The 22,084-nt window shown below is 43.7% G+C and overlaps 1 protein-coding gene across 5 annotated transcripts in view; it reads left to right on the top strand.

Annotated features, from left to right (window-relative positions):
* SEMA6C (semaphorin 6C) overlaps positions 1-22,084 on the top strand; it is a 130,907-nt gene that overhangs the window by 102,076 nt on the left and 6,747 nt on the right. For 2 of the 5 annotated variants that reach the window (XM_072114789.1, XM_072114790.1), the window contains exons 11-19: positions 5,095-5,312; positions 6,885-7,016; positions 9,044-9,199; positions 9,327-9,500; positions 9,586-9,723; positions 10,617-10,694; positions 11,974-12,026; positions 15,076-15,126; positions 19,187-19,336. In XM_072114789.1, the coding sequence (XP_071970890.1) occupies positions 5,095-5,312; positions 6,885-7,016; positions 9,044-9,199; positions 9,327-9,500; positions 9,586-9,723; positions 10,617-10,694; positions 11,974-12,026; positions 15,076-15,126; positions 19,187-19,336 (1,150 nt within the window). The remainder of the gene's footprint in view (positions 1-5,094; positions 5,313-6,884; positions 7,017-9,043; positions 9,200-9,326; positions 9,501-9,585; positions 9,724-10,616; positions 10,695-11,973; positions 12,027-15,075; positions 15,127-19,186; positions 19,337-22,084) is intronic. The other 3 variants (XM_072114791.1, XM_072114793.1, XM_072114792.1) reach the window with 3 other exon arrangements.

Raw genomic sequence — 22,084 nt, 5'->3', positions numbered from 1 at the left:
ATCACACAGGAGAGGATTAGATACACAGCTCAGCAGACAGTATCACACAGGATAGGATTAGATACACAGCACAGCAGATAGTATCACACAGGATAGGATGAGATACACAGCTCAGCAGTATCACACAGGATAGGATTAGATACACAGCACAGCAGATAGTATCACACAGGAGAGGATTAGATACACAGCTCAGCAGTATCACACAGGATGGGATTAGATACACAGCTCAGCAGGCAGTATCACACAGAATGGGATTAGATACACAGCTCAGCAGACTGTATCACACATGATAGGATTAGATACACAGCTCAGCAGTATCACACAGGAGAGGATTAGATACACAGCTCAGCAGTCAGTATCACACAGGATAGGATTAGATACAGAGCTCAGCAGACAGTATCACACAGGAGAGGATTAGATACACAGCTCAGCAGACAGTATCACACATGATAGTATTAGATACACAGCTCAGCAGGCAGTATCACACAGGATGGGATTAGATACACAGCTCAGCAGACAGTATCACACAGGAGAGGATTAGATACACAGCTCAGCAGACAGTATCACACAGGATAGGATTAGATACAGAGCTCAGCAGACAGTATCACACAGGAGAGGATTAGATACACAGCTCAGCAGACAGTATCACACATGATAGTATTAGATACACAGCTCAGCAGGCAGTATCACACAGGATAGGATTAGATACACAGCTCAGCAGACAGTCTCACACATGGTAGTATTAGATACACAGCTCATCAGACAGTATCACACAGGAGAGGATTAGATACACAGCTCAGCAGTCAGTATCACACTGGATAGGATTAGATACATAGCTCATCAGACAGTATCACACAGGATAGGATTAGATACACAGCTCAGCAGACAGTATCACACAGGATAGGATTAGATACACAGCTCAGCAGGCAGTATCACACATGATAGGATTAGATACACAGCTCAGCAGACAGTATCACACAGGATAGGATTAGATACACAGCTCAGCAGTCAGTATCACACATGATAGGATGAGATACACAGCTCAGCAGTCAGTATCACACAGGATAGGATTAGATACACAGCTCAGCAGACAGTATCACACAGGATAGGATTAGATACACAGCTCATCAGACAGTATCACACAGGATAGGATTAGATACACAGCTCAGCAGGCTGTATCACACAGGATAGGATTAGATACATAGCTCATCAGACAGTATCACACAGGATAGGATTAGATACACAGCTCAGCAGGCTGTATCACACAGGATAGGATTAGATACATAGCTCATCAGATAGTATCACACATGATAGGATTAGATACACAGCTCAGCAGTCAGTATCACACAGGATAGGATTAGATACATAGCTCATCAGACAGTATCACACAGGATAGGATTAGATACACAGCTCAGCAGGCAGTATCACAGATGATAGGATTAGATACACAGCTCAGCAGTCAGTATCACACAGGATAGGATTAGATACACAGCTCAGCAGACAGTATCACACAGGGTAGGATTAGATACACAGCTCAGCAGACAGTATCACACAGGATAGGATTAGATACACAGCTCATCAGACAGTATCACACAGGATAGGATTAGATACACAGCTCATCAGACAGTATCACACAGGATAGGATTAGATACACAGCTCAGCAGACAGTATCACACAGGATAGGATTAGATACATAGCTCATCAGACAGTATCACACAGGATAGGATTAGATACACAGCTCAGCAGGCAGTATCACACAGGATGGGATTAGATACACAGCTCAGCAGGCAATATCACACATGATAGGATTAGATACACAGCTCAGCAGTATCACACAGGAGAGGGTTAGATACACAGCTCAGCAGTCAGTCTCACACAGGATAGGATTAGATACACAGCTCAGCAGACTGTATCACACAGGATAGGATTAGATACACAGCTCAGCAGACAGTATCACACAGGATAGGATTAGATACACAGCTCAGCAGACTGTATCAAACAGGATAGGATTAGATACACAGCTCAGCAGTCAGTATCTCACAGGATAGGATTAGATACACAGCTCAGCAGACAGTATCACACAGGATAGGATTAGATACACAGCTCAGCAGACAGTATCACACAGGATAGGATTAGATACACAGCTCAGCAGACTGTATCAAACAGGATAGGATTAGATACACAGCTCAGCAGTCAGTATCTCACAGGATAGGATTAGATACACAGCTCAGCAGGCAGTATCTCACAGGATAGGATTAGATACACAGCTCAGCAGGCAGTATCACACAGGATAGGATTAGATACACAGCTCAGCAGTCAGTATCTCACAGGATAGGATTAGATACACAGCTCAGCAGGCAGTATCACACAGGATAGGATTAGATACACAGCTCAGCAGACAGTATCACACAGGATAGGATTAGATACACAGCTCAGCAGACAGTATCACACATGATAGGATTAGATACACAGCTCAGCAGACAGTATCACACAGGAGAGGATTAGTTACACAGCTCAGCAGACAGTATCACACATGATAGGATTAGATACACAGCTCAGCAGGCAGTATCACACAGGATGGGATTAGATACACAGCTCAGCAGACTGTATCACACATGATAGGATTAGATACACAGCTCAGCAGTATCACACAGGAGAGGATTAGATACACAGCTCAGCAGACTGTATCACACAGGAGAGGATTAGATACACAGCTCAGCAGTATCACACAGGATGGGATTAGATACACAGCTCAGCAGTCAGTATCACACAGGATAGGATTAGATACACAGCTCAGCAGACTGTATCACACAGGATAGTATTAGTTACACAGCTCAGCAGACAGTATCACACAGGATAGGATTAGATACACAGCTCAGCAGGCAGTATCACACAGGATGGGATTAGATACACAGCTCAGCAGACTGTATCACACATGATAGGATTAGATACACAGCTCAGCAGTATCACACAGGAGAGGATTAGATACACAGCTCAGCAGACTGTATCACACAGGAGAGGATTAGATACACAGCTCAGAAGTATCACACAGGATGGGATTAGATACACAGCTCAGCAGTCAGTATCACACAGGATAGGATTAGATACACAGCTCAGCAGACTGTATCACACAGGATAGGATTAGATACACAGCTCAGCAGGCAGTATCACACAGGATGGGATTAGATACACAGCTCAGCAGACTGTATCACACATGATAGGATTAGATACACAGCTCAGCAGTATCACACAGGATAGGATTAGATACACAGCTCAGCAGACAGTATCACACAGGATGGGATTAGATACACAGCTCAGCAGACAGTATCACACAGGATAGGATTAGATACACAGCTCAGCAGTCAGTATCACACAGGATAGGATTAGATACAGAGCTCAGCAGACAGTATCACACAGGAGAGGATTAGATACACAGCTCAGCAGACAGTATCACACATGATAGTATTAGATACACAGCTCAGCAGACTGTATCACACAGGATAGGATTAGATACACAGCTCAGCAGTCAGTATCACACATGATAGGATTAGATACACAGCTCAGCAGACAGTATCACACAGGATAGGATTAGATACATAGCTCATCAGACAGTATCACACAGGATAGGGTTAGATACACAGCTCAGCAGACAGTATCACACAGGATAGGATTAGATACACAGCTCAGCAGTCAGTATCACACAGGAGAGGATTAGATACACAGCTCAGCAGACAGTATCACACAGGATAGGATTAGATACACAGCTCAGCAGACAGTATCACACAGGATAGGATTAGATACACAGCTCAGCAGACAGTATCACACAGGATAGGATTAGATATATAGCTCAGCAGACAGTATCACACAGGATAGGATTAGATACACAGCTCAGCAGGCAGTATCACACATGATAGGATTAGATACACAGCTCAGCAGACAGTATCACACAGGATAGGATTAGATACATAGCTCATCAGACAGTATCACACAGGATAGGATTAGATACACAGCTCAGCAGGCAGTATCACACAGGATGGGATTAGATACACAGCTCAGCAGGCAGTATCACACATGATAGGATTAGATACACAGCTCAGCAGTATCACACAGGAGAGGATTAGATACACAGCTCAGCAGTCAGTCTCACACAGGATAGGATTAGATACACAGCTCAGCAGTCAGTATCACACAGGATAGGATTAGATACACAGCTCAGCAGTATGAGTGGTAGCTGGCAGTATATGGCAGTATTATGTGAGTGGTTCCTGGCATTATATGGCAGTATTATGTGAGTGGTTCCTGGCAGTATATGGCGGTATTATGTAAGTGGTTCCTGGCAGTATATGGCGGTATTATGTGATTGGTACCTGGCAGTATATGGCAGTATTATGTGAGTGGTTCCTGGCATTATATGGCAGTATTATGTGAGTGGTTCCTGGCAGTATATGGCGGTATTATGTAAGTGGTTCCTGGCAGTATATGGCGGTATTATGTAAGTGGTTCCTGGCAGTATATGGCGGTATTATGTGAGTGGTTCCTGGCAGTATATGGCGGTATTATGTAAGTGGTTCCTGGCAGTATATGGCGGTATTATGTAAGTGGTTCCTGTCAGTATATGGCGGTATTATGTGAGTGGTTCCTGGCAGTATATGGCGGTATTATGTAAGTGGTTCCTGGCAGTATATGGCAGTATTATGTGAGTGGTTCCTGGCAGTATATGGCGGTATTATGTAAGTGGTTCCTGGCAGTAGATGGCGGTATTATGTAAGTCGTTCCTGGCAGTATATGGCGGTATTATGTGAGTGGTTCCTGGCAGTATATGGCAGTATTATGTGAGTGGTTCCTGGCAGTAGATGGCGGTATTATGTAAGTGGTTCCTGGCAGTATATGGCGGTATTATGTGATTGGTACCTGGCAGTAGATGGCGGTATTATGTGAGTGGTTCCTGGTAGTATGTGGCAGTATTATGTGAGTGGTCCCTGGCAGTAGATGGCGGTATTATGTGAGTGGTTCCTGGCAGTATATGGCGGTATTATGTGTCCGGTATCGCTATGTTGTGTGTGTGGAGTTTATCATGTCCATACTGTCTTTCAGGTGACTTTCTCTCGGGTCGCTCGGGTCTGTAAGAACGACATGGGAGGTTCCCCTCGGGTCCTGGAGAAGTATTGGACCTCGTTCTTGAAGGCGCGCCTCAACTGCTCCGTCCCCGGTGACTCCTTCTTCTACTTCGATGTTCTCCAGTCCATGAGCGACATCCTCACCATTAATAACCGCCCCGCCGTGATCGGAGTGTTTGGCACCCAGCCCAACAGGTGAGAGCCGGCTCCTGGTACATCCATGTAAGACGGAAAAATGCATTCACATGCAAGGATTGTGCATTAAGCTGTGTCCTCACACTGCTGTGCTCTGAGCTCCTCCTCACACTATTGTGCCTGGAGCTCCTCCTCACACTGCTGTGCTCTGAGCTCCTCCTCATACTGCTGTGCTCTGAGCTCCTCCTCACACTGCTGTGCTCTGAGCTCCTCCTCACACTGCTGTGCCTGGAGCTCCTCCTCACACTGCTGTGCTCTGAGCTCCTCCTCATACTGCTGTGCTCTGAGCTCCTCCTCATACTGCTGTGCTCTGAGCTCCTCCTCACACTGCTGTGCCTGGAGCTCCTCCTCACACTGCTGTGCTCTGAGCTCCTCCTCACACTGCTGCGCTCTGAGCTCCTCCTCACACTGCTGCGCTCTGAGCTCCTCCTCACACTGCCGTGCTCTTAGTTCTCTGCTCCACAACCACTGCCCCCCTGAGTACTTTGGTCCTTTGTCTTGTGCAGAGCCTAGCAGAGTAAGGGATAACTTCTATATTTGGTCTCTAGTACTGGGGTGTGTCCTCACACTGCTGTGTAATGCTACACTCTGCTCTGAGTAACTGCTGTAGTATTCAGAAGCCTTTTTATAGCTTGTATAGACGAGGACAGTGGAGCAGTCCAATGCAGAGAGCTGAGAGCACAGCAGTGTGAGGACAAGTCTCCATTGTAAGCTGAGGCCAAGCACTGTTATATTCTGTTATACTCTAGTCACATCCAGAGCTGAAGCTGTGTTTTTTTCGGTACCTTTGGATTGTTGAAAGCTTTAGATGTGACTAGAGCAGATGACGAGTTACGACATCGGTAAAGTATGGACGGCGCTGCCGGAGCGGTAAAAAGCGATCGGATAATGAGAGCTATTAAGAGTTCTCTCTTCTCCCGTACATTATATATTCACGAGTCCTCCCCTAGGGGGCGATATAACCTGCATGAGTGCACAGGAAGTCGCCAGTAATGGCCGCCGCGTCTTGCCAGACCCTATTAGCGGATTAGGTAAGCAAAACAGAGCGGCGGCGGCGGAGAGGCGCCCAGTAGAGCCGCGAAACGGGAATGAAGAGACTGGGAAAAGTTCTGCGGAAGATTTAACGCCGGCTTTGGGGCCGCGAGACCAAACGTAATAAAGAAGGGGGCGATAAATTCCGGGTTATAAAGAAGGAGAGTGCCGGTAATGGAGGGCGATACATCAGGTGGCGGAGCAGGAGGCCTCCCACCCAGGACGCAGACCATAAATCCATTTATATCAATGTTTTCGGCGGCACAGGATGTATGGCCTCATAAAGGGAATTCATCCTCCGGGACGGCTTCTTATTGGACGGGAGGAGCATTAGCGTCGCGCATACGACCATCCGGGGAGAGAAGACATTAAGATGAGGGATTAATATTGCCGTTCAGAATTAGGATGGAAGTCCTTATTAACCAAAACTTCTGCACGGGTCCGATGTAAAATATGGGGATGTACAACCATAAGTCACAGGCGGACGTCTTGTAGAGGTGAAATTAACGACAGGGCGGTCTACCGTGTCTTCTCTTCTAGCATCACGGGATCGGGCGTTTGCGCCTTCTACATGGAGGAGATCGAGAAAGTCTTTAACGGGAAGTTCAAAGAGCAAAAGACCACCGAATCGGCCTGGACCCCTATTCCAGAAGATAAAGTCCCCGTGCCCAGGTAATTGGAATTCTATGGACGAGACAATCCATAGCCTAAGACCTCAAGGAGAGAAGCAGCTTCAAGGAGATCCATAGCCTAAGACATCTAGCAGCTTCAAGGAGATCCATAGCCTAAGACATCTAGCAGCTTCAAGGAGATCCATAGCCTAAGACATCTAGCAGCTTCAAGGAGATCCATAGCCTAAGACCTCAAGGAGAGAAGCAGCTTCAAGGAGATCCATAGCCTAAGACATCTAGCAGCTTCAAGGAGATCCGTAGCCTAAGACATCTAGCAGCTTCAAGGAGATCCATAGCCTAAGACATCTAGCAGCTTCAAGGAGATCCATAGCCTAAGACCTCAAGGAGAGAAGCAGCTTCAAGGAGATCCATAGCCTAAGACCTCAAGGAGAGAAGCAGCTTCAAGGAGATCCATAGCCTAAGACATCTAGCAGCTTCAAGGAGATCCATAGCCTAAGACATCTAGCAGCTTCAAGGAGATCCATAGGTTGAGGCTCCTCAGAGATTCATATCTTTTAGGAGATCCATGAGTTGGGGTTTTGAGGAGATCCATAGTTTGAAGTTTTGAGGAGGTCTACAGCTTTAGGCTTTGCACAGGTGGGCTGTGGGATATCCACAGTTGGGGGAATAGAGGAGATCCATAGTTTGAGGCTTCTTGGAGATCCATGAGTTGGAGCTTAAGGCATTGAGGAGGTCTATGGCTTTAGGCTTTGAGTATATCAGTAGGTTCGAGTGGAACCATAGCTTGAGCTTTCTAGGAGATCCATTGCTTGAGGTTTCTGAGGGATCCATATATTTTTGCTGATCCGTGGCTTGAGGGGTTGGGAGATTCATTGCTTGAGGCTTTGAAAAATTCATAGTATTTTAAAAAGAGATCCACAGCTTGAGGAATGGAGGAGATTCATAGATTGAGGCTTGTTAAAGATCCATATCTCAGGATACATTTTGAGACTTTATAGAGATCCATAGCTTAAGGCTTGTGGAGATTTGGAACTTTAGGCATTGAGGGCATTTAGTACATCCACAGTTTGAAGCTTGTAGGAGATCTATACAGGCTTTATGAAGTCCTATAGCTCGGAGCTTGTAGGAGATCTATACAGGCTTTATGAAGACCTATAGCTCGGAGCTTGTAGGAGATCTATACAGGCTTTATGAAGGCCTATAGCTCGGAGCTTGTAGGAGATCTATACAGGCTTTATGAAGACCTATAGCTCGGAGCTTGTAGGAGATCTATACAGGCTTTATGAAGACCTATAGCTCGGAGCTTGTAGGAGATCTATACAGGCTTTATGAAGACCTATAGCTCGGAGCTTGTAGGAGATCTATACAGGCTTTATGAAGACCTATAGCTCGGAGCTTGTAGGAGATCTATACAGGCTTTATGAAGACCTATAGCTCGGAGCTTGTAGGAGATCTATACAGGCTTTATGAAGACCTATAGCTCGGAGCTTGTAGGAGATCTATACAGGCTTTATGAAGACCTATAGCTCGGAGCTTGTAGGAGATCTATACAGGCTTTATGAAGACCTATAGCTCGGAGCTTGTAGGAGATCTATACAGGCTTTATGAAGACCTATAGCTCGGAGCTTGTAGGAGATCTATACAGGCTTTATGAAGGCCTATAGCTCGGAGCTTGTAGGAGATCTATACAGGTTTTATGAAGACCTATAGCTCGGAGCTTGTAGGAGATCTATACAGGCTTTATGAAGACCTATAGCTCGGAGCTTGTAGGCGATCTATACAGGCTTTATGAAGACCTATAGCTCGGAGCTTGTAGGAGATCTATACAGGCTTTATGAAGACCTATAGCTCGGAGCTTTAGAGCTCTAAAGCTTGAGACTTCAAAGAGATCTATAGCTCGATGCTTTGAGGAGATCCATGATTAGAGGCTTCAAGGGAACTTGGTGGATATCTTGAGGATCATCCTATAGCTTGAGACTCACAGCTGAGGGGTTCAAGGAGATTCATAGCTTAAAACCTCAAGAGGCTCATGGCTTAAATCTTGACTTTTGTCTCCCCATCTTCCAGGCCTGGGTGCTGTGCAGGTTTTGGTAATGCTGCTTCGTACAAGGCATCCAACGAGTTTCCAGATGAGACGCTTTCCTTCATCAAATCTTTCCCTCTCTTGGATGAGGCTGTGCCATCGATAACCGAGACACCATGGTTCACAAAAACAACCAGCAGGTAGTTATTAACAATGACTCATTAACAACAATGTGTTATTGAAAATTTCTGATGGAACTTGGTGCCTAGAACATTGAAGTCTCGTGATACTCTTTTTATAAAGTTCTTACCCATTCTGTTTCCCCAGGTATAAACTGACGCAGATAGCTGCAGACACCTCGGCCGGTCCTTATGGGAACTACACTGTCTTGTTTTTGGGATCTGAAGATGGGAAAATTCTAAAGGTTCTCACAGGAACTACAGAAAACTCCACAATAGAAACCGTCCTCCTTGAAGAGATCAATGTCTACAACCAAGACAGGTAAGATCTGAGCATTCACTGGAGATCTCGGGACTGGGATTGTGCTAGCACTATAATAAAGTACAAAAAACATTGCACAACGCAGGTGTGGCGGGAAGATGGACGACGCAAGGATCCTAGGACTGCAGCTGGATCGAGAAAACCGAGCCCTGTTTGTCGCCTTCTCAAGCTGTATCATCCGTGTTCCTCTTAGCCGATGCGAATCGCATGGGACCTGTAGGAGGTAGGTGATGTCTACGCTGGCTTGAGGGCATCTCTAAGGGTCGAAACACTAGTCTGGTCCCTCAGATGTCAGGTTCTTCTGTACAGGTTGGTTTTCACTTGCGAAAAGCACAAAAATTTCAACAATTCCGCTGCCAAAACGTTACATGTTGCACTTAATAAGGGCTCCGTCAATCAAAGGAATGGAACATAACGGAGAGAAGAAAGGAGAACAGCAGCTCGCGCCATACAAGTGGGCTGTAGTCATTACCGCCATCGCTTCACATCCATTGTTACCGCCAGTTTTGGAAGCAGTTGAGAGAGAGAAAAGAAATCCCTTCTGTTCTAAATAAAATTAACCAGCTCAGTAATAATCTCATTAATAAAGTCACATCACATGTGTGCGTCTCCAGAACAAAGCCGCTTACAATTCTCGGCTTGTCATTCACTCCCCGCATGGCCCTCAACGAGACCATCCCCCCCCTCGTCAGGCTGAATAACCCTACCACAAAGTCATCAGTACGACGAGCCTTGCAATAACGTTTGAAGGGGTCCCAGGGTGCCCGCTTCTGCTACTCCGGTGGCGGGAAGGGAAAAGCTTTAATTTGCAGGCTCCTTATTGCGATGGGAGCCAAGAGAGAATTGAAGGCTCGAGAAAAAAGCTTGCTTGCCAAATGCATCCGACTCAAGCCTCAGATCTCTGGAAGGCCGCCAGCCGCGTGTGGTGCCTACGGGGGCCCCCGACGTAAGCAAGTCTGTAGATGGGTTTCAATAAAAAACTGTGAACGTTCAGGGCTTATATCAAGGTTTTCTCATACAGGATGGGTTCTACTGTGCAGGACGCCGTTGAGTGTCCAAAAATGTCGTCGCACAAAGAGTTCCGCCGTACAAAGTCTATTATTTTCCTTCCCACAGGAGCTGCCTGTCATCCAGAGACCCTTACTGTGTGTGGTTAAAATCGGGGAACTGCGCCAATTACCGCAGTGACATCAGGTAATACAACATACAAGATACATAATGTAACACGCGCTCCGTATATAAGGGGGGTGGGCAGAACTTTACCCCCCCCCTCCAAAACACTAGATGAACGTTTCATGAACAGAGAAGAAGCCGTCCCTTAAGATCTAATTAAATGCGGCTGAAATGTGAATAATCAGTTCCGATAAATATAAAGGGAACTACGTCTTCTCTTCCCGGCCCATATATTATGGTTAAGCTGCGTTCCCTTGGCAGGAGCATGAGATTACAGCAATTAAAGTTGACTTGACATCTATATATATGTATAATACATGGTGCAGGCAGTCACACTGTGAAGAGCTGTAGACTAGTCATCACCACAACCCAATGCAGGTTTTTAGCTTTGTGTTTCTGGTTACGGCATTGCCGAGGGATTGGCGTGTATCCGGTATATTGTATGTGTTTTGTTCCCCCCCGAGGATGTCTGTAGTATCTTCAGAATTTCCTGATTTCTCTTGGGTCTTTCGTTCCTCTGTGTTCTCAAACTCTTCGACGGTTGTGTTATTGTTGGTGGTCTTATTTTACTTTTCATGAAATGTCCACAGGAAGGTTGGCCGTACACTTGAGCTTCATACGCCTGACGACACATCCACACACACACATACCTCATACTACATAAACTTTGGAAAGGAAAGTTCATTTTTGGCCATCTATTTGAAATCGGATATCCCGAAATGTCAGACACCGAGATATCCGATCTAGCATAGAAGGGGAACGACCATGTGAATGGGGCCACCTTTGATGCTAGATCAGATATCTGGATTTCCGACATATCTCTAATCATACTGCCGGATTCTTATAGAGATGAGACTTGGTCTCCTCTGATGCCCTCTCAGCCAGCCGATCAGGCATTAGGGGGTCATGAGTGATGTCCTCAGAGAAATGATCACTTGGCTATCTTGGCCTATTCCCAACAAGGAGAAGTTAGCAGCCATGTTGAAATCCAACAGCCCCATGCTTGTTTCCCCCAACATCTGCCATTGATAGAGAGTGGACCACCAAATATGTGATCATCCAGTCCGGTCAGTCCCACCAGTTTTGTCAAACCATCTAGAATTCATCTACTATGAATGGCCATGCCACCAAAAGATAGAGCTTCAGCCTGGGCTATTCGGAGTAACCGGATAGGTTCAATCAACCTCTAGTGATTGTTCTTTCTAAGGTCTTCTCAAAGAATTTTAAAAATATCAAAATATACTCTAGTCACAATGTTTGGAGGTTTTTGTATTTATGGATTGTTTTGGATTATTTCTAGGGTTACATTCGAACAAGACATTGAGCAGCCGAAGTACCGAGGAAACTGTCAAGGTGAGCGGAGCGCCTTCATGAATAGGTAGTTCAAGGACTGGGACTGCTGTACCGGCTCCTTGCTAGCTTGAGATCTGGAAAGTTCTGAAGGAGCCGTCACCTTCTTAGACTGGATGAACCATCAATGATGATGAAATCTTGAGGTGTAATGCAAACTAGAGATGAGCGGACCTGACGTTTTGGGTCGGCCGCAGTATTCGAAAATATTGCCAGATTGGTGGTGGAACAGCCAAACTGGCAAATCCTACCAAAAATCCATGGTTATGATTAGCCGGGGGGGTGTCAGTTTGCTGGATATTGCCTATCCGGCAATACATACTGGACAAGCCTCCAAACCTGAATGCAAACTACGGTTCCGCTCATCTCTACTTACGAACCTTCAGTCCTAGTACCTCTATACTGTTATTACCAGTGGTGTCCTAAGTTGCATAAGTCTGTCCTTGTACTGTAATCCACCCATAACCTTAATTCCATTGATTGCTGTAGCTTTGGTTTATGTCCTACTTCTACACGGGGTTCCCAGAATTGTACATAATATTTGGGCACTAGATGATGAACAAGCCACCACCACATAACCGTACTCCGTGATACTCCATTGTCCTATAGAGCCGGACTCGGGGTCGGGTGAGACTTTATATGTCGGTTGTTATAAGAAGAACCTATGGGGGAGGTAATAACCAGATTATTTGCCGGACATGAAAGCCTTGAATTATAGGAACAGATTTGTCGGTAATAAAACGTGTGTCCTCCATAGCTCTCGGCAGGAGGCCTCTGCGCCAGGGTTTTGGGCCTCCACAGCGAGGCAGATGGGATGAAGCCGCCCGTATATTAACTTGCGGATTTCACTCTCTCTCAAGTCTGATTTCTTATCTCATATTTCACAACGTTGGAAGCCTTCTGGGCGCATTACAAGGTTCGGTATTAATAAAGTCAATCTATACGGCCAAAGCAGGCTGCAAAGTAAATATCCCATTATGAGTCCTGACATTTACAAGACGAATGGCGACTGCTCGCTACTGTTCTCCGGCCTGATGTTGCAATTATTTATTATCCATCCATAAGGCTGCATTAATTTTTTAACTTTGAGCTACAGAGCACTGTCCATCTTCATTGTCCTCTACACGCGGAGTTGTCTCGTTTTCTTAAAGGGGAACTCCACATTTGGAATTTGGAGTAGACAGGTTTGGTTTTTGCTATAAGTGATAGCTCCTGACATAGTGGGCACAGAACTAACAGGCTGATGCCACTTATAGTCCGGTGCAGGGGCCTTTTATGGGTGGAAAAAAGAGACATTTGTAGCAATAAACCAATAAGTAGAGAAGAGCCGAACCAATGTTTGGGTTCGGTTATCGCCGGATTGGCAGTCGGACAGCCAGTCCGGCTAATTAACGTCCCTATCTACTAGCCATGGCTATGACTGGTCAGGGGGACACATCTGGGCAATCATAAGCATGGCTAGTTGAATGGTCCCACTGGCCAATCATAGCCATGGCTAGTACCTAGGGGCGACAATTTTCCGGATCACAGCCGAACCCCGAATCAAGTATGCAAACGTTGGGTCCTTTATCTCCACCATTAAGGCAAATGCAGAAATAATCATTGGTTTATATATATGCAAATCAATCTGCAAGTGCAATAGGGGCGGGCACAAGTTGCCCGATTCCTCCTTTTTTTCTGAAATCCTCCCCCTTTTAGTCACAATTGACATTTTCAGCCACTGTCGACACTACGGCTTCCAAATCTGGAAAAATTGATCCTCCATCAGTTTATTTGCATACTAATTTGCATATTTATTCATATATGTTTGTAGCCACAAAGGTTGGGTGCTACCATGCTCATCAGGACTATTGGAATTTGTTCACGTTCCAATCATGACCACAATTTTTGTAGGAATTGCACATTTTTTTATGGGTTTTATGGGCTTAGCAGAAAACTTTGAGGTGGCCGGATAGGACAAGAAATGGTCATGGGAGACTGTACAAAGAGGGATCAGGCATCAGCAGATTATAATATGGAGAGATCGGCATCCGCCCAGGACCTTGAGGGATCTATGACCACCCAAAACACCCACCAAGTTATACTGCCCCTTAAAGATATTGAAAAGAACAACCAGTCCCACATTAGACACATGTATACAAGAGCCCTTCCAGGACCTATAAAGATCCTAGAAAAATGGCCAGTAGAAGGGAAATCTTGGTTCCGGGACCATAAGAAGTGTCAAAAATTTGTAAAAAATGATGCTTTTGGGCCCACAGTTTTCATACAGCCCAGGATTTTTAATTCGCATCAGGGAACAGGAGGCAAAATGTGGTAATGGGGAAACCAACGAAGGATGATGACATAAAGAGGATCCATCGTCTGGTCTTCTACATGTAGGGGCAAAGCCTCCCCTGGTACCACCCAGATGACAATCTATTCATACCTATATAGGAGAAATAGCAGGTGGATGCCACAACTGAGAAAGATTCTCAAGCATTTACCAAAACAGATGTCAGGAGAGGTGACAGATCCTCTTTAAGACTTAGATACGCCCCCCCCCCCCCCGCCCCAGGCCTTGATCCTGTTTATCGACAGACTCGTAAAATGATGACATGTCCTTAAAAGCCTCATTATCTCGAAGAAGCTCTAAAGGCCGTGAAGCACATGTTGTAGCCTTGGCCACATCTACTGAAGACGGGATTGTGACGCGTTGTGTAACCTCACAGAGTGGATCATGGGTTGTCTACAGTGGACGATTGTTCTCCACCGGCTCCTGACTCACACTGGGACTATTGAATCGGCAAGAGGCGGGTGTTCTCAGGATCCACAAACATTATGATACTGTTCAATACATGGGAACGGGGCATAGACCTCGAGGCTCTCCATCAGTGTGCCTTATGATTTTATTTTTGTTATGTCTGTAACTTTTTAACCCCAAATTATATTTGTTCTTCCTAAAAAAAAAAATTCATGTAGCTTGGAAAATATATATTTTTGGTCTTTTACTGAAAAGTTTGAAGATTTATTTTTCCCGATTTCCCTGATGAATTTTGTTTTGTGTCTCTTCCAGATGTTGTCACGTCCTCGGGAAGTACAGACATAGAAGGTGACTCTTCTTATGGTAACTTTCTTGTCCTATATTCTCTTCCAACCTTTGGTCACCCCTTTCCTTGCCCATACCCCATCCTTTCCAATGTCATCTCCTTTGCATCTTTCACATGGTATTTCACTGGAATTATTACCCCTAAGACCTTGAAACCACACACAAAGTGGAGCATGAAACCATTGCATCCAACATATGTCTGGCCAAACTGGTCATGCTTCTATTGATAGTCTTGTGAAAGTTGAAGACCACACTTGGTCCAAAGACTGGTTACTAATGGCTGTAGAAACTAAATAGAAAAGATAGATTCTTGTGAAGTTTGAAGGCCACACTTGCTCCAAAAAAAATCTTTCTAATGGCTGTAGAAACTAAATACACAAGATAGTCTCTTGTGAAGGTTGAAGACCACGATTGGTCCAAAGAATGGTTTCTGATGACCGGATAGGTTCTTGTGAAGTTTGAAGGTCATGCTTGCTCGAAAAGAATCTTTCTAATGGCTGTAGAAACTCAATACACAAGATAGTCTCTTGTAAAGGTTGAAGACCAGGGTTGGTCCAGAAAAAAAAGAGTTTCTAACGGCCGTAGAATCTAAATTGAAAAGATAGTCTCTTGTGAAGTTTGAAGACCACGTTTGGTCCAAAGAATGGTTTCTGATGGCTGTAGAAACTAAATACACAAGATATACTCTTGTGAAGGTTGAAGACCAGGGTTGGTCCAAAAAATTCTAAGGATCGTAGAAACTAAATACACAAGATAGGCTCTTGTGAAGGTTGAAGACCAGGGTTGGTCCAAAAAAAGAGTTTCTAATGGCCGTAGAATCTAAATTGAAAAGATAGAGTCTTGTGAAGTTTGAAGACCACGTTTGGTCCAAAGAATGGTTTCTGATGACCGTAGAAACTAAATAGACAAGATAGACTCTTGTGAAGGTTGAAGACCAGACTTGATCCAAAAAATTCTTTCTAATGACCGTAGAACCTAAATAGACGTCTACGAAGACAATTCTTATATTTGTATGACAGTTCTACTCGCCAGTAAGGTACCAGTTCTCCCACCAACACTTAAGCCACCGAAAAATCTTAATGTAAAGTAGACGCTACAAAAATTTATGATAGAGCTCAGACTCCAGGGTAGCAGACCTTGTGATCAAAAGTTCTAGAAGGTTCCTTCCAGTACAACCTGGACCTTGTGGATACTCATCCGCATGATTTTTCAAACCTTATCTCCATAAATTTCCCAGAATATTTGAAATTGGGGGAAAAAACATCAACAATTTTACAAAAACAGTATAATTTAACTTTCACATTTTGTAAGTTTTTGCTTTAAGGTTTTGACTTTTTTTTTTTTTCGCGAGCGTTAGATTTTGGCCTTCTCTTCCGAATCTCCTAATGAGAAACCTTTTAGTCAGCAGCTTATGTGACATTCTTCTTGTCTTCATTACCGGCACTAACATTTCTAACATTATCAGCCTATTACTGCCTGTCCGGGTAAATTAACACTCAGGAGAAATGAACCAACGGTGTCGGGCCAAAAAAATGGAAAAAAAATAGGAAAAAATTACAATTTAATTAGGTTTTTCAGCTTGATAAAAAAATGATCAGGAATTAATTTGTGTCCCCCCCCCCCCCCCATCTCCCAAATACGGGGATTATTGGAGTGGTTAGAATTGGAAGAGCCGATGTATTACAGCGTCGGGGAGGATTACAAACGATGGTCTATCATTAATTTAACAGCGGGTCCCATCTCGTATCTTTAGGATGCGCCGCTTTAAGCTCCGGATTTGTCACTCGAGAGAAAGGTGTTTGTCAGATGGAAAGATTTACTGAAGTGTGACATTCACAGCGAGAGAGGAGAAGCAGCAGACACATCCCTGGAAAGTTACCAAACCCGAACCGGGGCTTGTATTTAACCCTGTATAACGGAGGAGGAGGGAGGGGGGCGGTTCTTACATTTTACCGACTTCATCTCGTAACAAAATACAAATTCGTTTTTATAGGTCGAATTTTTATAATTTGTTTTTTACTTAATACTTGTGAATTAGGCCAAAACACCTATTGTACGTTATATAAAAGGATGAAAGGAACAGTCAACAACTGATTGGTCGAGTGTCCCCTGGGGCGTCAAGTTGCTTGGGGGTCAGTTTGACAAATTGGCTGATAGGCCACCAATCCGGCAATATGTCCAGGTCAGGCAGCCGAACCCAAACAACAAAACGGAACTCAACCATCCCTCATCTCTATTCACAAGCAGATTTTGCCCCCGATTTACCCCCAGAATTATCGGTACCATAACCCCCCTCATCTCGGGCAGGAAAGTCTAAATCTGCATCAGAAAGACCAAACAGCTAAATTTTCTTACATCATTTTATGCAGTTTTTCCTTCGGAAAATCCACATCAGATTCCAGCCTTGTGCTTGAATATAATATGGATTAAATGAAGACATAAAAGAAACAAAAAAATTTAATAAAAAATCTGAATAAAAGGTAATAAAAAATATTTCTTAATCAAATACTTTTTTCATTTAAGTTTTACATAAAAATTTTTGTTACCGTACATTTTTTTTTTACATGATGGAACTTTACACAATGGAATTTCCTACTAAAAAAAAAAATTATGCATTTTAAAAACCAACCAAGAAAAGTAATCATAAAGGGAAAACAAAAAAATGTAAGGAGAAAGGGAGTCTAAAACGAACACCAGGTATTATATATTAAAGGTATTATACAATCTTTTCTGACCCGTCTGTTCTGTTTTCCAGTAATCTATAATTTTAAAGAAAATCATGTTTTTATCTTTATGCAAATTAGCTTCTCAGTGCACCAGGGGCGGGTTCTCTGCTGCTTGTGCACCTGTGTCATCCTTTCTGTACTACACAGCACCACCATCTCATAGAAAGAAGGAATATAAGTAAAAATAAATATGGTTGCACCAGCAGAATAGGCTCCGCCCCTACTGCACTAGTTAATTTGCATAAAAATAGAATCCAATTTTTTTTTTTTCTAAAATGACCAATCCCTGGAAAACATGAACGGTATTCCGGTATTCCTGGAAAGCTGCCTAACACAATGCTGCTTTTATGTGGGGGGAGAATTGGGACCTGATACACAGAAATAGACCACTTAAAGGATAAACAATTTTCCGCTTCTTAAAATAATTATTTACCGGTTTTCAGCTCATTATGTGAAAAAAAAAAACAACAAAAGCAGAAATAATCGAGTAAATGATATTATTTTATGCCCATATGTTCCTTTTTTTGCCATTTGAAAGTCAAAGCATTTCTGCCCCCTTGTGACGGAGGGCAGTTACTGCAGCTCTGGAATCTATATTGCCGTAAACATCGACAGTATCTCTCTGGACGGTTATAGCTGTATTAAATGTTGCCCCTAAACATTTTTTTACAAATTTTTTAGCTATAAATAAACTTAAATTTTTGCACTTCTGCTCCTTCAAGAACATGGAACAAGTTTGTGCTACCAATATTTTTTCTAGATAATGAAGTATGTAAATATATATGTATGATACACTATGTATGTGTGCACAGTATACGGTATATATTCTAATCAATGTACATGTCTGTTTGGACTCGTTAAGGTAAAAGAGGAGATGTATAGGTGTCAAGTCCCTGCGCTGTCCATGTGTTTGCATGCACAAGGACTTCATAATGTGGTGCGTAGACCCATGTGATCGGCCCACTAGGCCAAGGGGCGGAGCTTGTGAATGCAGATTAGACCACTTTATGGTCGGTATCTCTGATCGATGTTGATCACAGATGGTTTTAGGTGTAATATCTGACTGGCTACTAATAGTCACCGCACATTAGACCCATACGCACCATATTATGGAGTAATCCTTTAAATGAGCTCAATATCCCAGTACCCTGATAAAAACCAGTTGTCTCCTCTTACACTGGGTTACTTAGCTCTATCCTCATCGAATGGTGTTTTGTCATTGTCACCCCCCAACCCATTCCCCCTGTTCCCCCACCGTCCCGCTCCCCGATAATCGACACCATCTTCACCGCTATTGATAATGTTGCCTTTGCCTATGTTTTATTATGTTTTATTTCTTGCTGGTAATGCAGGGAAAGTCCCGCCCAGCATCGACATCACCTTTGCCAATGTTGCCTCCCTTGGGCATGTGACTCACCCAGGCGGGCCTCACTACGCCCCGCCAGGCGTGACATCAGACGGTTACTACCAACGTTCTGCCTGGCACAATCTAAAAACCCAGGGTAAGCGGGGTATTCGTTCTTGGTAGACGTGTAGATGCCCTGGCTTGTACCCTACGAGGTTCTGCATCTCCTCCCCCCCCCCCTCCAGTCATACCCCTCCCATCTATCTCTAACGGAAGACCCAACATCTGCTTTGTCCATCGTGCACTGGTTAGATGTCCCCTGGCTGTGAGCAGGCCTATGGCATGGACCATGCATGAAACTCCGAAGCTCTCGTTAGATGTGATAATTGTGTTCGTGTTGTAACTTGTTTGTCTAATTCATCTCAGTTTTTATCCCTGGAGACATCATGCAGTGATATTACCCAGTAATGACTCATTAAGATGCATATGTGCAGGGGGCGCTAGTACTTTTTAGAATTTTTTACTTAAAGAAACAGAAATCTTAGCTTTATGTTAAAAGTGTTCTTCACCAGGATGATACGAGATGCCCAAAATTATTGGCTCCAATATTTGCCATATTATCTCCCCCGTGAACCACCAGCTAAAAAATTCACAAATCACGATAATATCATGTACTACAGGCTGACTTTTGGTGTCCTAGCACTTAAAAAATAATTTCAATAAGTTGCAGTTACTTTCTATTTTTTTAACTACTGCCAGTTCTAATATAAAAAAAAAGTTACTTATCTTGGAGAGGGGTGGGCACATCTTGGAAATTGGAGTCATAAATCTCAGTGCACAGAGTAAGGGTAAAATAATTTACAGTGCTTAAATTGCCAATATCAAAAGACATCACTGTGTTGTAGAGAGGCTTGTGGGCCCCTCCCGGCCTAAGGGCATCTGCAGCTTCTATAGTTATACTATTGTGGTAAGCGTTGACGAGATTTCGAATGACAAAACTTTCATTTTTCTCTGCTTGCCCTCATTAGAGGTCCTTATCTGCCAGACACTATGGAAAACATCTTGTTTCTTGTACTTCCCATGAATTTCTGTGCCCAGGTGGTGCTCAGTTTTTGCCCATGAGGAGAAGAATTGGGAAACCATAAGAGAACCCATTCTCCGTCACTTCTGGTTGTCAAGAAGCTTCTTAGATATCAATGGTTGTACCTTTACGACCAAGGCCGGACCACTCTTGTGTGGATTGAGTGACAACCTTCAGTTATTTTTCCTCATAGAGATCCCACTCTTGTTTACCAGAAGGTATGGAGAATTTCTATAGTTCCCTTCTACAAGGAAACATCTAGGTAAAAGAAAGGTTTAGTTTTTTACTGGTAGACTAGAGGTTTACTGACGAAGATCTGACAACCCATTCTCTCTTACAAAGCTGCTAAGATATCTGTGCATGGACCTTTACGACAAAGACAACTGGAGTAAGCTTTGGGCAATTGGAGTGACAACCTTTAAGTTCTCCCTCATGGAGGTCCTCCTCTTGTCTACTAGAAGCTGTAGAGAACCCCTCCTGCTTGTTTTGACTGAGGGAATGTTTGGGCCCAGATATGGTTCAGCCGAAAGTAGTCTGAGAACCGAGGCAGCTGGTTGGACCTTCTTGGCTGGTCATTGGAGGGATTTTAAGTGTTCCCTGCTTATACTCATATTGGTTTTACAATTGTCGATCCATCTACCAGAAGTTAGGGAGATTCTCTCCTGTTGCCTCGCACTTTTAGACCAGACTAGGTCCAGATTTTGACCAACAGAGAGAGGACAAGAAGTCTGAACCCATTTTCCTTCCCATGTTCTCAAGAGGTTACTTAAAGATCTCTGAGACAACACATCTCCCGTTCCTAAAGGACCCTTTACACAGTTCTCAAATTGCAATTCGCTATATTGTTGAACTAGATGAGCAATGTGTAAAAGAACCTATAGGAAACCAATGTAGTGGATCGTTAGAAGTAGGATATTGCTAAATCCAAGCCTTCAAGTTTTGGGTAGAGTTTCCCTTTAAGTGTTCTTTCCGCTAGATGAGGACAAAGAGAGAAATAGGAAAATCCTCAAATTTCCATTTTCAGTGTGTACACGTGAGAATATTCTTCAGCTAACAAGACAGTTTACATCACGAATGGTAAAAATTTTGAAATTTTTTTTGCCGAATAGGCAAAATAATTTTCCCACCTCCCTCGGCTGAGCATTAACTGCCTTCCCTGCTGACGGCAAAGTAAATACAGGCGGTCCCCTACTTAAGGACACCCGACTTACAGACAACCCATAGTTACAGACAGACCCCTCTGCCCACTGTGACCTCTGGTAAAGCTCTCTGGATGCTTTACTATAGTCCCAGACTGCAATGATCAGCTGTAAGATGTCTGCAATGAAGCTTTATTGATAATTCTTGGTCCTATTACAGCAAAAAAATTTGACACTCCAATTGTCACTGGGGCAAAAAAAAAAAATTGTCGGGAACTACAATGATAAAATATACAGTTTCGACTTACATACAAATTCAACTTAAGAACAAACCTACAGTCCCTATCTTGTATGTAACCCGGGGACTGCCTGTATAGACCAATTCTATTTATACCTGTCCCAGAGACTCCTAGCAGTCGACTCCGAGATACATCAATCTCCAGCAACAAGGGGAGGAAGTGAAAAAAAAAGGAAAAAAAATAAAAAACTCAATTCGTCGATCTGGAACTGGAGAAATAATTATCTGCCATCTCTTTGTCCCCGGAAGACTCCTCACCTCAGCGTGAATCGGGTTAAAATAATTGATTTGAGAATGGGATACTGAGAAAATGCAATTTCCCGAACACTTTCTGACGAGGAAATTATTCCAAGAATGTCGGAGCTATTACAAAAAAAAATTTTTGAA

This window comes from Engystomops pustulosus, chromosome 7 (genome assembly GCF_040894005.1).
Source record: "Engystomops pustulosus chromosome 7, aEngPut4.maternal, whole genome shotgun sequence".
Lineage (NCBI taxonomy): Eukaryota > Metazoa > Chordata > Amphibia > Anura > Leptodactylidae > Engystomops > Engystomops pustulosus.
The sequence above is the reverse complement of the archived record's forward strand: the minus strand, read 5'-3'. Positions and strand labels throughout refer to the sequence as shown.